The following is a 15,003-nucleotide window of genomic DNA, read 5'->3' as shown; positions in this document are numbered from 1 at the left end:
TTCCACTGTCAACATCAGTCGGCCAAATACTACGGTGCAAGATTTTAGCAACTATCATTAGCATTGTGTAGGTAATTCTGTTCATTACCATTTAGCGGTGTATAGAAGAATTTTTGTCCATTGTTATTAGCATTATTCACAGAGATGCTAGTCCATTATCATTAGCACAGTGCAGCCTGATTCATGCAGACAAACTCAACCGCTGTTTTTAAACACAAAAGTGCTCCTCCCTTCGAAGCCACTCAACCACATCAAAACCCAGTTGGCAGTTGCAATCATCTCAGAATCAAACACTACGAAAAGCACAATCACAAACCTGACCAGTGATCTCATACATGTGCAGACAGCTCATGGCATATTGATACTTTATAAAGCATAGGCCTGTATTTATACACAGAACGCACGTGTGGATTTATTTTCAGTCAAACCCTAAGAACGCACAGTATCTTGAAGAACAGATGAAATGCACAGCTCTGGCGTCGACACGCGCTCTATGTGCTGAACTGGTTTTGTCCCAGGATTCGCCCTGAGCGCGACAGGATGACAGAGGCTTTGGGGCGTGCCGATCACACCCCGCGCGGCTCCCTTGAAAACAATCGCCGGTCTGACACTTGTTTTTTTGGAGGTGAAAATGAACGGATGAGAAAAGGGAGTGTGGGAATTGGGTAAATGCCACTATCCCACACTGCGCGCCAACCCGCGGGTGCGAGGTCGCCCCAAAACTTCCTCTCCTTTGACCTTCTGATGAAAGGCAGTCAGATTAACCGTTGAGATGTGTGCAATAGGCCCTAACAGAGCAGTCCTTACGGCGAAATACGAGGACGGTTAATGACTCACCTGATAATAAAGGTTAAATAAAACTGATTAAATTGCGATTGTGATGGGCTATTTAACACCTTAATCCTTGTCCCTGTCCTTTTCCCCGCTATATTATAAGCATGATATGCTATGACAGTACTTTCTAAAGCGGGGGGTGCACCCGCTATGTGGGGTGCAGTTAGACAATGGGGGGGGGCTGTTGAAAAAAAAAGAAAGTCCATTAAAAACCATTAATGGACCATTAAAGTCCATAAAAAAAAAAAAAAATGGCATCCAAGTGGAGCCAAAGTTGTCAGGCGGGCCTAAAACATTTCCTATTACCAAAGGGGAGTTTGACTGAAAATGTTTGGGAAGCACCGTGCTATGACAATGGGTACTTGCCAAAAAACAACAAAAAAAAGTAGAGATCATTTAGCTCTGATTGCTACAAAAATCATCTGCAGCAGGGCCCATTCTGACGAAGAACCCGCCAAAGGGGCGACGTCTCCACCTGCAGGCCGAAACCGCCAAGTCGGGTTAGCAGCGTCGGCCACAAGGGCGCGCTCCACCTCTGAAGCGCTGCGCTCCCGTCGTACGGACGGCGCGGCGCACAGAAGCCGCGGGAATGAGCAGCGTGAGGGCGTGGCCGTGACGCAAGAGAACGGCGGAGCAATGCCGCCCGGTCAGCCGGTTCTGTGGCTTTTCCTGCGCTGCTCTACGTCGCCACCTGTCCGCAAAACGCCACAATGCACCGCGGCGACCGCTCTACGCCGCTCTCCAGAGCCATCGGCAGTTTTAAGAAGGATAAAAAAAAAGGTCAGCTTTCCGGCCAACGTTTTTTTGGGTTTCGGAACATTTCGGGACGTAAGGAAAATTGGGGTAAATGTCCCTGCTGCTTACATTTGCCCAGTTTCCTGGGTGTCCTTCGAACGCTGTCTTTGAATCACGAGGTTCACTGCAGGAAAGGCCGGGGATGTTATCTGCAGCTTTGTTCTTTGAATTGTGGACAGTCGTTAGTGTTAATTTCACACAGGATGTTTGCAGTGCTAAATGAATCTGTCCCTTTAATACTTTAATACTTTCGTAAAATAGATTTTACACAGTGTTGTTTCGTGAATTTCATCTTTGATAATCATCACATATAGCTTGTAAGTTTGTATGCAACATGCTTGAAACGTTACTTTTTTGTTCAGCAACACTGACAAGAAGTGGTTTTGGAACATTGAAATGTTCTAAAACTGTTTGGGGAACGTTCTCATCATAACGTTACCCCGTAACCAAAATGGGAACGTAACCGCAGCGCTCCCCAACATTCTGGAAATGTTTCGCGTGAGCTGGGGTGGCGAGCGGAGCGGGCCAGAGCAATGAGGCCCTGTGGAACCCCTCCCTCGCTCCCCGGGGGGGCGTGACAAGGCGCTCCCCAGCCTTCGAGGAACGCGCCCGTAACGAGCCCGCAGGACCGCCGTGGGGGAGGACGCTGGGCTGCCCGAGACATCGCTGCTGACATGATCTCAGGGGGCGCTTGTCAGCCAGGCGTAGTTCCATACAGAGTGGTGAAGGCTTCCATAAAGATCACAAACTGGCCCGGGAGCGCAGATCTGCCTGATAAAACCTCCACGCCCCCCCACCAGACAGAGCTAATCTCCTGCATCTGTATCGCATCGCAGTTTCTGGGAAGAAGGGGCCCTCGCAAAGAGATCCGGCTGGCTGACATATAAATACGTATATTTTCAAAATGAGAGAGGTCTATTGCATGAAACACATACAGGTACCGTGCTCCTATGCGATGAGGTGGCTTCTGCTTGACAAACAATGCGGTGGAAAATCACACTGTGTGGTGGTTGGCTGGGTGGGTGTGTGGGCGGGGTCTTACCGTCCATGTTGCAGACTTGGCAGTGCTGGACTGTTGGAAGGACACGTCGAAGGTGTGCGTCCCGGCGTAATCGGTGTTGGAGGGGATGGCGGGCGACGGGGAGAGGGCGTCGAAGGTGGAGCTGGGCTGAGCGTAGGGCGACGGGGCCGTCACGCTGTTCTGGGCGTGGTCGTTGTTGTAGGGGCTCGTGGAGGAGGAGCCGCCATTTTGTATCTGCTGGTCCATGCTGTTGAGGAGCCCCAGGTTTGTGTACTGAGACTGCGGGAAGAGAACAAAGACAACAGGGCCCTTTCAGCTACGGCTCAGGAGACGAGGGTGCCGCATTTCAAGCTGTTTGGCGAAAGCCTTTTTCATAAAACCATAAGAGACGCTGGCGGCGAATGAATAAAAGTAAATTATGGATTCCGGAATCTTAAAAGGATTCCTCGCTGTCTCGCAGGTGACACGGTGGCATTTGGTGAATGCGAAGGAGAAATGCAAAACAGCCACAAAGTCTTAAAGCTGGCATCACTCTTGGCTAGCATCAAACAATGCAAACCCAGAGTGTTGCTGTTCGGTATGACTCTCCAGAACAAACTATTTGTGGCTGCTAGCCACAAGAAAAAACAGGACCCTGTGTCTTGACTTCATGAACAAGTCCTTGTTTGTGTGAGATCATCTGTAACTAATATAGCTGCCCCTAGGATGCTGCATTTTTTAAACAAAGCCTTGCACAAGATGATAAATTGCACAATATACTTATATCACCTTAAAACAGCACCAAGAAAAGGTGATGGAGTCCCAGTCTTAGTGCGCAAGACCAAACTCTGAATGTTTCAGATAGGGGCATCTGAAAACACCGCATATTAGCAGATTAGGTTTTCAAAGTCATGGCCCAGACCCATATGTCACATGACACCAATCACTAGACCATGACAGAATGACCTGGTATCACATGCGTGTTTATACAGAAGGATAAAAAAGTATGGTTGCTAAAAAAGATACATTTAAAATTGTTTCTGCTAAAATGTGTGCTAAATAACTAGAAATTATATAACATACATATACCAACTCTATTACAGTAACTAGTCACTGGTAACAGCAGAAGGCATAAGGTTTGACCATGAAATAAACTGATACTGAGAAGCAGGGTTCAGATTTTGGTACCTGTGAAAGATGAAGGAACAATAAGAAGTATTTAGGTTAAGAGGAGTAGCACCACAGTAAAACTGCACGTGTTCTCACCGGATGCAACAATCTTAGGAACCGTAGCTTATGCCAGGGAAGAGAAAAAAAACATGAATACATATCTCAGAGATAAAGAGGAATGAGGGCAAACATTGATGAGCAAAATAAAAGGAGAAATGTCGTGTGGTAGCACAATGTCGTGGTATCACAAACCAGCTAAATACACTGCATGTGCAACTTCTCTCTTATTATAGCATAGATGTGACACCTCAGCATTTCTAAAGCTCATTTAAATTAATTTAGAAATGTAAGTTGATAACCCATACATTTTACATGAAAAATATAATTTTGTTTTTCATGGAACATAAATTTTAACATAACTATCATGTGTTCACATGTATGGTTAGCTCATTGATATGATTTTCCCATGCAAGCACAGCCACTTTTAATTAATAAACTATCAAATAGCAGAAGATCGTCACCAAACACCCTTTGGTCCACTTCCATTACAGTCTGCAATGCCCAACCTGTCAAAAAAATCTCTGAGCCTAAAGAGATTTATTAATTGAACTCATTGTGTGATTTAATTACACTAGGGAAACCAGTTTTTTCCTCAAACCAATGTAGACGTTCATCACAGAACATTTCTCCCTAGCTATCTTTATACACTAAATGCATACCTCCACATTAGAAATTTTAATAGATAAAAACAATATTTCGCTAAAGACGACATGTTTAATTTTAGCTTAAGAAACGAGCCACAGCGTAGACGTCAACAAAGCGATGACGCAGTAGTGTTAGCGCTCATCGCGTGACGTAAGCGGCCTCAGCCCTTCGGTGCTTCAGACAGGGTTTATGTCATCCCCTCTGACTGACCGCCTCCCGGGGCTACTCTGTAAGGAGTGGGGAGGCGGCTCCTTACCGCTCTTTTTAATCGGACGCCGTTGCCGTGAATCACCGGCCGCACGAGCGCACGAGCGGGTCCGCGACAAAAATAAAACCGGGTCGAGGGGGCTTAGCCGAGAAGCTTCCCCGAGAGGCTCGTAGCGCGACCTCAGCCCACTTAAGGTTTACTCACCTGGCCTCACGGGCATCGACCGCAGGTCTCGGCGTGCCATTTTAGCGAAGGGAAAAGCCGAGGCAACGTAATATTTTGGTCTGAGGTTGAAACCCATTAGTTACCGTCCACCTGGTCTGGAGTCCGATTCAGCCATGCTCTAGAAAAGGAGGAGGTGGGTGGGTGGGGGGGGGGAAGAGGAGCTAAAATGGCTGCCACTTGAGAAGAGTGAATACAGGCCTGGACCCCGGCCAGGCCCTGTCCTGCCCGCTCTGGTGACCATGCGCTCCATTCCGTTCCATTTATACCCGCGCATTCCTGGACTAGGTGCCATGTCTCTGCGGCTCTCCGGGCGGCCATTAATCTCTTTAGGCCCCCTTTTTTTTTGTATTTCAGGCACGACGGGGCTCAGCTGTCCGGCTCACACCCTCTGGCAGGTGCTGTCCGAGCCAGGTGACGCGCTTTAGGCAAGAAAACGCACGCGCGTACGCATTCACACGAGCCCGCTCGCACATCCAAAAACGCACATGTACGTGTGTACACACATACACGCTCGCTCGCTCGCGCGCTCGCTCAGTCACGCGTGACGAGGGGCCGTCCCCACGGGGCCCCAGCGGTTTCGCGGACGGGGGTCAGCGCGCGCGTGTGCGGCACGGGGCGCCCCGGCCCCCGCGAGACAATGGCGTCCGGGCTTTTAGCGGCCTGCCTGTGAAACAATGGGCCGGGGAGGGGGGGAGGGGGTGAGGAGGGGGGGGGCGTAAGCGGATGCGCGCATGCATTGTGCGGCGAGACGGCCGCACAAAGGACCCGGCGGCGTTAGCTGACCCCCCCACGCCTCCGGCGGGGTGAAGCTTCCTCAGACACGCGCTGCTCCACAATGGAGCAATTAGGGGATAATGGAGCCCTTCAGACTGAGAGAGGCGGCAGAGCAGAGCAGACTCTGACTGCGGGGGCCATCCCCTGCCTGTTTGGGCCGGGGGCTTCTGAGTAAGATCCTCAGATTAGATCGGTCAGGCGTGTAAACGAGGCTCCCCTAATGTCTGCGTAATGGGCCGGGAGGGAGACTCAGGTTTTTTCAGCAAAGTGTGAAAGTGTGAAAAAAAAGTGTGAATCTCAGGCACAATCTAAGAGCAGCGCTACTTTTTATAGGTCAGCTCTGGTCTAAAATAACCGAACAAGTTCTTCTTCGGTTAAGCACAGTGGCACTGTGGGTAAGGAACCGGGCTTGGATTCAGTTGGAATAGAACGCCGTAACCTTGAGCTTCGCTGGAAAAGCAGCAGTATCAAATTGTAGCACGTCGAAATTGAGCGCTGCCAGTCGCCCTGAGGCTAGGGTGTCTGCAAAGTAAATCAATGATCATTTTACTCATAAAAAAACAAGGCGGGAAAAGGCCATCGGAGGGAGGGTGGGAGAGCGGAGCTGACTGAGCACTTTTCTCTAAACAACACCGCAAAACCCGACCGCCCTTCCAAAATGGTGGTGGAATGACCGCGGGCCCCAAATTCAATTAGAAGAGTAGTGACGCAGCGTTTCTCTGTCGGACAGACCGTTCCTACACCCGGTGGCTCGGAGCGACTGATGTCAGAGCTTGTGGGCTGTGGCGCAAGCAAAGCAGCTGCGCGGTGATGCTCCCCAGCCAATTAAAAGTGGCGTAACATCTCACCTGACGCACGCGGTTTCTGCGGAAATTGTGACAGGCTACGAGAATTAGACGAAATAGATATTTACCAGCGGTGGTACAAAGCACGCTTCGGTCAAAAACTTTTTGCAAGAAAAAAAAAAAAACATAATGTACGTATGTTTTGAAACCAAAAATGTGAATATTCCCCCCAAAAAAATGTTCCAATTATTCACTAGATTTTTTGTTTTCCAGCATGGGGTGGCATTGCCTTTGTAATCTCTTCTTTCCTTCAAATGATCAGCACGACACATTTGCAAATGAATGGGCGGCAACAAAAAGACTACTCGTTTTTACTACACTTGGATTACAAAACACTCTCTGCTTTCAATGACTATTTTCAATATTACAGGCAAGAGGAAAAGCCAAGATGGACATCATTTCCCAGTTATGGCCATTTTACATTTTACATCACACCAAAACCGTGTGGTCCTATCAGCGAAAAGCAATCTCAATTTTTAAAAATCTCAAAGTGTTTTTTTTACTTCTTTTTTTTTTTCAGTAACTGGCAGTGGGCTATCAAACCTTAAAAGGCCTGGCGAGGGGACCGAAGCCCTTTTTCCTTCTCTTTCTTCATATCTTATTCCACTGTGATACACCAACAGTTTAATAACCACTTTAGGCCCTCTTAAAAATACCTTCCGTTTATAGCTGCCTCCGAGCACAGGCCCCCGAGATGTCAGGCTGCTAAGCAGAATTGCAGTAAATCAGTGGCCTTGACATCCGCGACAGCCTCTAATATAGCTGCCGAAAGGTTACGCAGTCTGTTCAAGACATTCAAACATTTCTTTGTCTAAAGTCCAGGCAGTAGTCGCACACAAAGTTTCACACACCGGGAAGCAAGGGGGAAAAAAATGGTAACCTTCAAAGTGATCCCCTGTTGATTCCCTAACTATAATCTCCAAGATGCCAACACCATTGCAGAGATTTTCAAAATAACAATCCGTGACCCCCATTAAAGGTCAGTATTAATGGCCAGTATTTTCATTGGCTGCAGTTTTATTTGGACTTTGTCATGTATCGACGCACTAAAAACGGATTAATGGCAAATCCTGAAAGTAATTCATAAAATCCTGAACCTCCAGCTACAATAAAATCCCTTGAAAATGTGGCATGTAACCACGTCGCAGAAAGGAGTGAAAACAATTCCCACTTGTAACCAGCGACCATATTAGCTCTGGTAGCTATGGCATTTGGGATCCCTTTAAAAGCAGCACAGGTGAATTGCCATCCTGCTCTGCACAGACCCCAGTGATTAGGAGCTACAGCCATCTATCTACCTAAACTTCAAGAGCTCCTTTTACAGCCGATTCCGTGTGACGACCGTAAGGATTAGGAAAGTGTTCTTCGTAGTGCTGTTAGCTCGTCGACAACGGATTTCATGTCTTCTGTTGACAGATGACTCGTTATGCTGTTACCTGTTTAATTTAGGAGATTATTACAGAGGGCTACCGGAATATTCCACATTGGGAAGGGGAGCAGCACCTGAAACAGATTTTGCCGTCCCATTTGTCCTTTTCCGATTGGATGAAAGAAAATTCTACTTTTTGCAAGTACAAGTATCACAAACGTTGTAGGCCCCATATATAAGTACATATTCAAGCTGGGTTTCTGTTGACAATATCAACAGCAGAAAAAATGCAAAAAAAAACAAAAGGATTCCTTACAACAGATTCAACAACAAAAATTTTTTTAAGAATGATATTTCCCTGCATTAATGTTATGTGAAGAATTTGCGGGCTCCAGGATGGCAATGATTTAGAACTATAAAACAGTAACGCAGCTTCTTAAAAACAGCCAGGGCACTTAAAGTAGCCAGGGCACTTAAAAAGCCACAGAAACAGCAGGAGGCCTGGCCCGAGGGTTAAAATAGCTGTCGTTGCTGGGTCTCCCGTGACCCGGCCGCCCTGGTCGGAGAGCGGTAAGTGCGTAGCTTTGAGTACGGTGAGTGACCGCGGGGGGGGACTGGGGTCTCTCAGCGCCTCAGACCAGTTAGGAAAACCAGAGCGAGTGATTATATCTGCATCAACACATCATTAAGGCGATTACAGCCGGGGGGCAGGGCAACGGTGGCTAGGAGGCCCCGTCACAATAGCACAGATGGGTCCCGCGGGACCTGCGCGTGTAAAATCCTTCACTCCAGCGGGCGACACAGGTGAGTGCAGATGCCTTAAGAGCAACCCAATACACCTGCATTCTACCTTTTTCCTAAAAGAACGCCACAATGCCCGGAATTCAACTACCCCCCCAACATAAACATTGTAAATTCACTCAGCAGTGTCTATTCCAAGAAGTTATTTAGTTAAAAACACAAGTTTTTTTAGTTAAAGCTTTTCTTGTCCTGTGCTGTGTAATAATATTAAATATGCAGGCCCTCCCCAGCCCTTTCTACCATTATTTGAAGCGACGGCGTTATTCATCAAAACCGTCGCCCTGCAGTTACCGCGCTTCGGCCTTAAAAGCACAGGAAGGGGAAGCTCAAGTGGGGGGGCTCATTTTCCCCTCTGCTCCAGCGGCTCGAGCCGGCAGAGTTTGTTGACAAAGGAGGTTACGTGAGCCCAGGGTGTTTTGAACTCGGGAGACGACGCAGCCACCTGCTAATAGAGAATTCCGGACCGCGGAGAACAAACGGCCGGGGCTGTTTTGATCCTGCAGCCGTGGCGAGGGACAGAGCCTCATGCCTAACCGCCTGCCTCATTCACTGTCTCGAGCGTCCAGTGAACTTAATGCTCACTCAGCACTGTTAGCCTAGCCAAAGTAAGAAAACGCATGCAGGTAAGGTCAATATTATTTTACAAGCTTGTCATATCTCACTTCAAAAACAGGAAAAGGAAATGGACTTTGCATTTATTTGAATGCAGTATTTATGCATTAAATCACGATATCGTGCGGCATGTTGCTTATAATGACCTTTAAACAATTTCACTTTGTTTAACAAAATTTAAGTCATGCCCATTCATTCAGTTTTTGTTTCCCTCCCCAATTAGCGAGACCCACCACCTCCAGGGTGTGTTTGCAGAAATCGCACGCCCTCTCACGACGGCTAAATCCACACACAGTGCACTCAACATTTAGGGTACAATTGCTATTGTGGTGGGCAGGGCTCAAAGCAGTAATTAAGTATGCAAGAACAATGCAGACTTCTCTGAGCGGTGCCAATTCACATGAAGGCCGGCCAAAACCCTGAGCTCCAGCCATTGTGAAAAGCAGAGGATGAACCCACAGATTTAGATAAAGTGAGATGTTTAACGGCTGCTAGCCGTTCCAAGTAAACAACGCAGCCCTCAGAGTGAAGTTAGAAAAGAAAAAAAAAAGGAAAAAGGGCCATTATTTCCACCGTAATTTACCACACCTCAAGGAGCTGTATCCCGGGGATAAAGGTCATTCAGGCTGAAGAGACTTCTAATTAGAATGCATACCATGCACCTGCAATTTAAACACCTAAGTGCCTCAAAGCAATGACTCCATTACCTCACACACAATTGTCTCTTGTAGATATGCACTGATTTTAGTACAAGATGTACTTTTATATGCCCTAATGGTACTCAGTGGGTTATTTGTAAATCACTCAAACATCGAACAATCGAAAATGATTAGCCTTCAAATAATTCCACAGCCAGCATGACTTTTGACACTGTTTTTGGCTTAGCATGTTAGAGAAGGTTATCTCCGTCTCTATAGTATTTTTTAACACGAAAAATAAAAAATAAATACTGGACCATCATTTAAACTCCCAATAATTTAATGAAACAAACAGAATTTAAAGAAACAGACTGCTGGCTTTCCTAACAAGCCAACATTCAAAATCCATTTGCAAATGTTTCTAACATTTTGAACAAAACAGCATGTAACAAATGTTTGTCACGGGCACTGTGAAATACGCAAAAGTTTCACCTGGAATCAACCTAGTATGCTTCTTTTACGTCTCAAAAGAAAGGTTTCGATATTGGCAAGTAAACATATTGCACTAGCCACTGAGGGTAAATACAGTAAATTACCTGTAAACATAGTTCAATGAAACCACATCAACAGCCCACACCTTGGGCTTTCTAAATCAAGGCTAGCCAAATAAAACCCATTTCTCGAATCGGGCAGCAAGTCAATGAATAAATCCGCATTTTCTTCCAATCTGAGTTGACAGCCTGGAGCATCAAATCACATTAAGGAGTAAATAATTAAATCTTTTTGTCCCATCAATGTACAATATCCAAATCAGTTTGCCCTTCCCTACATCTTGCTCATGATGCATTTAGAATTTTGAATAGAGTGTACATAATTACATACACTGGCGTATATGCAAAATAATACATTTTCAGCATAATTCTGCATCAAAGCAACAAGTGATTTTTCAGAAACTCTTAACAGCTTAACATTGTAGTCCACAGCCATGTCTGAACACCTCTGTAACCTTGCAAATGAGGTATACGAGTCTTATCTCTGACTAGTCAGGTGGGTCCAGTGGTGCTGGACTGTATCAGGTCCTAAATGTGCATTTTTGACAGCGGCTCACCCTGAGATCGCCTTTGCCCGAGCTGCTGACAGAACCTGGGCAAGGCGACCGTTTTATAAACAGTCGACCTGACTCCCAAAACACGCCTGATGTTTACATTCCCCGCATTTCTCCAGTCTGACAATGATATATACCACGGACTCAAAAAACCAAACAAAACAGGGACTGCCGTCCACACGCATCCGGCGTTGTTTTGTCTGTGTGCGTTAAAAGTGTCTGACTAAACCAAACTGACGTGAGCACGAGTGGAGAAAAGTATTTGTCCCATAGTGAATCCTACCCCTCTCTCCAATTCAAAGCTGCAGAAGAGACATCTTACAGTGTCAACTGCGTAGACACCGTGTGCAAGTTGTTTCGCTGTTGTCCAAAGCTTTTAAAGAAGAAAACACCCGACCACTACAAGCAGCAACTAAGGCTCCAGCTGCCATACCAGCTCATATAATGTGTATCCACACAGAGTCTTTCCCGTTCAGCTTCACCGGTGTGCCCCACAAGGCCAGCCTTGCTAGGGCCGAATCCCGGCTGGCTGCCCCACCGGGGCCCGGGTCTCCTTACCTCATTGTACTGGGCCGAGGCTGGAGTTTCCAGGTACAACATGCTGGCGCTGAGGTTGAGCAGTGCGGCTGCCGTCTGTTCCTCTGGCTCCAGGGTTCTCTACCTCTTTTTTACCCCCAATCTAGAGAGTTGCGATGGTCTATGGACGTGAACGGGACAGGCAGAGTCTATAGGATTCTAGGGGGTTGCCATATATACCAGGGAGCTGAGGGGAGGGGTTTGTCAAGCTACCTGTCCAATACCTGAGTCCACACCCATCTCTTAAGCAGTTAGCAGTGTCTTTGAGGCTTGCCCTAGAGGTGCAGCACTCAGTCTTCTGGTTTTCTGAGGGTATTTTTTTTAAATGATGGTAACAATGTATGAACATTAGCAGGACGGAGCATCAGTAACGTCAACCAAGCCCGGTTTAAAAAACTGCAGAGTAGTGCCCATTGGATAATTTTTTTACGGGAGTTTGTTTTTTTTGTTGTTTTTTTCGGATGAGTTTTTGGAAAACTCTGAAAACAAAATAAAGTACAATTAATTGCATTTTACTGGGCCCCGGGGATCTAAAATATGCATTTCAATATGCACAAAAGGGCAAATAATATTTACTCAATGAAATGCATTTACACGCTGAATGCGGATAAAAATTAAAAAGGCGTCTGGACCATTACTGACTCTAAATACACAATGGAGACCATATAGCCAAACAGAAATGTAATACTGCTGCCACAAGTATCTCTTTAATAAAATTATTACTATCTTATTTCACTGACAGCTAGAGATGTGAAACTTCATTTGAGGATAGGAACTTGTGATAAAAGACAAGTGACAAGAAGATGGACCGTTTCGGTGCCTTGGAAACAGTCCTGGGTAACTGCATCTTTCCTAGAGAGTGCAGCATCCGACACAAAGCAAGTCTGCCGGCATGGAAGGGCGCTCCAAAACAAACAATGCAACAGCAAGGCATTCAGATGCATTGAGAGGGCTGGGACTGTGTGAGCCCCAATTAATTTACATGAGAATAACTCCCTCCCTGCTCCCGCGCAAGCCAATTGCTCTGGCATCATTGTCGTCCCCAGACGTAGCCTGATCTTAACAGCAGAGCTCATGTATACCGGTTGTATCTATCAGTGATGAGTGGTGTTGGTCTGTTTTGGAAACACGCAGGTTGTTTCAAATAGCAGGACTCTTGCTTTTCTCGTGTCACTGGGACATGACTGCCGGTACTGAATGCAGCACTTTGAGAACAGATCAGATTCTGCTCCGTTGGCAGGCAGAAAAAGCTTTTAAGGTCTAAGATCACAAATGTGTGATCAGAATGTTCTTAAGTGAACATTCTAACGCTGATGTAACAATCACTACTGGTAATTGAAAGCAACAGAATTTGAAGAATTAAAATTTAAAAAGTAAAAACATTTGAAAAAACCAACTCTTCAAAGGGTTAATGGCCACTTGCAAAAAATAACGTGCATTACCACAGCATGATTCAATTTAAATTTAGCAAAATAACAATATTGCTTAACTGACTGTGAAACCTGTTCCTAGTCCTATTTTAAATATAGTATATATATACAGAAAAGCACCCTGGGTAACAAAAATGTAACCGCCCCAATGTCTAACAATGTCACACACATTGCTCAGGTGTCTACCTGATTGGTGTCACAACACACTATTGACACAATTCACCTGTCTTTGCAGATGGTCCCATTTGCAAAGGCATTAGCCACCTCCAAGTCACCACACAGTGCTTAAAAAATACGTACAGCCCTTCACTGCTCTATCTAGTGCCCCTTTCACACACAAAACCCCGGGGGCTGATATGGGACACTGAATGCGGGTTGAAACCACGTTTGACACATTCACACCGCACTACTGAGGGCGGCCGTAAGACTTGAAGCACCAATTCAGGAAATTTGGCCCCTTAAAACAGGACAAGATCAAGGGTTGGTCAGCTAACCATGCTTCATAGAGTAACCCTTGTTCCCCCCCCTTTCGTACCGAGGCGCCACGTCGAACCCACGTTAAATCCCAGGTCGTGAACAGGGTCGCAGACCCGGGGCAGATAACGCAGGTTGACCCTTTCGCACCAAAGGCAAACACGGGTTTTATGCAGTTCCTTGCGTCGGTGTGAAAGGGGTATAGCACCACCTGCGCAACTATGTAGCGCACTGTTCTCTAGTATGCATCTATCCGTTAAAGCAGTCGGTCACTCAAGGCATTCCCAGTATGTCACCATGGGCCCTTTCCTGCTTGTCTAGTCTCAGGATGCCTGTTGTGCCCATCTCATGCCACTTCATATGTCATCTAACAGTGCAGCCCCATTTTTAAATGCAAGCATTTCCAGGAATTCAAGTGGTTGCCAGGTCTCCAGTATTGCACTTAAAATTGAGGGGACCGTAAATGCTGCTTAGTAAAAGGAGTTAGATTAGTAATCAAAGCTTATAATTAAATTTAAATTATATACAATAAAACAGGATATAATGTTGGTTTATTTCAATCACAGAGAATCGGAATCTCCTGTAGACTGATAATTAATTCCAACTTTTGTTCTTTGTCCAATAAAATGTGCTGAAGTTCAACCAGATCATAGCCAAAATGCCTTCAATTTTTACCTGGGTTAGTTTAACCCCTTCGTGCAGTATGCTAAATCTGGCCAATACTCATCCATTAAGGTTGTGTTCTATTTAAGGCTTTACAACTCCAGTCACAGAGACTTCTGAGCATCACAGAGGGAAAACGGCTTAAATGAAGCAAGACACCTGCACAAACTTATCTTAGTTTATATTCATAATTTAAGTAGAAATAAAGAGCCACAAACGCAAGCTATTATGCTACCAATCAACTGTTTTGACTCATGAAACTCACTTTTGCATAATGTTCTCGTAGGAATTACTATATTTTCATCAGTTTTGGGATCTAAAATATGGGTCCAAAAAACTATCCAAAACCTCTCCAAATATGAACAAAAATGTAATGTTTTGTTGCATGTGGAAGGGACGACCTTTTACAAATGTTACAATTTTTAGAAATTTCAGACTTCCTGAGGAATTAGTTCATTGCTAAAATCACATGCATGCAGTGCAATAATACGAAGAGTACCATTATTTGTCAGCCACTGAATCCTTAACCTCTCCCCATTATTAAAAGGGGTGAGGTCTTTAACTGGGCAGTGGTCTCCCCCCCCCCCCCCCCCGACCTGTGAACCCCAGAGACTGGGACCACACGCCAGCTTCTCCAGTGACAGGTCCTTTGGGGCTGCTCTGACCACACCCGGCTCACCTGCCTCAGGCAGGTCCGTCTGCAGACGCCAGGGAGTCCCACAGAAACCAGCACTGGGTCACTGTAGGTATACTGCATTAATTTATCTAGGCCCAAATGG

At 46.0% G+C, this 15,003-nt stretch overlaps 1 protein-coding gene across 13 annotated transcripts in view; it reads right to left on the bottom strand.

Annotated features, from left to right (window-relative positions):
• The window catches only part of tp63 (tumor protein p63), a 55,461-nt gene that overhangs the window by 18,514 nt on the left and 21,944 nt on the right, over nt 1-15,003 (bottom strand). For 8 of the 13 annotated variants that reach the window (XM_064330770.1, XM_064330776.1, XM_064330775.1 and 5 more), the window contains exon 4: nt 2,672-2,929. In XM_064330770.1, the coding sequence (XP_064186840.1) occupies nt 2,672-2,929 (258 nt within the window). Of the gene's footprint in view, nt 1-2,671; nt 2,930-4,916; nt 5,011-11,639; nt 11,821-15,003 lie in introns of those variants that run through there. The other 5 variants (XM_064330769.1, XM_064330772.1, XM_064330771.1 and 2 more) reach the window with 2 other exon arrangements.

Source organism: Anguilla rostrata, chromosome 4 (genome assembly GCF_018555375.3).
Source record: "Anguilla rostrata isolate EN2019 chromosome 4, ASM1855537v3, whole genome shotgun sequence".
In the NCBI taxonomy this organism is placed as follows: Eukaryota; Metazoa; Chordata; class Actinopteri; order Anguilliformes; family Anguillidae; genus Anguilla; species Anguilla rostrata.
The sequence above is the reverse complement of the archived record's forward strand: the minus strand, read 5'-3'. Positions and strand labels throughout refer to the sequence as shown.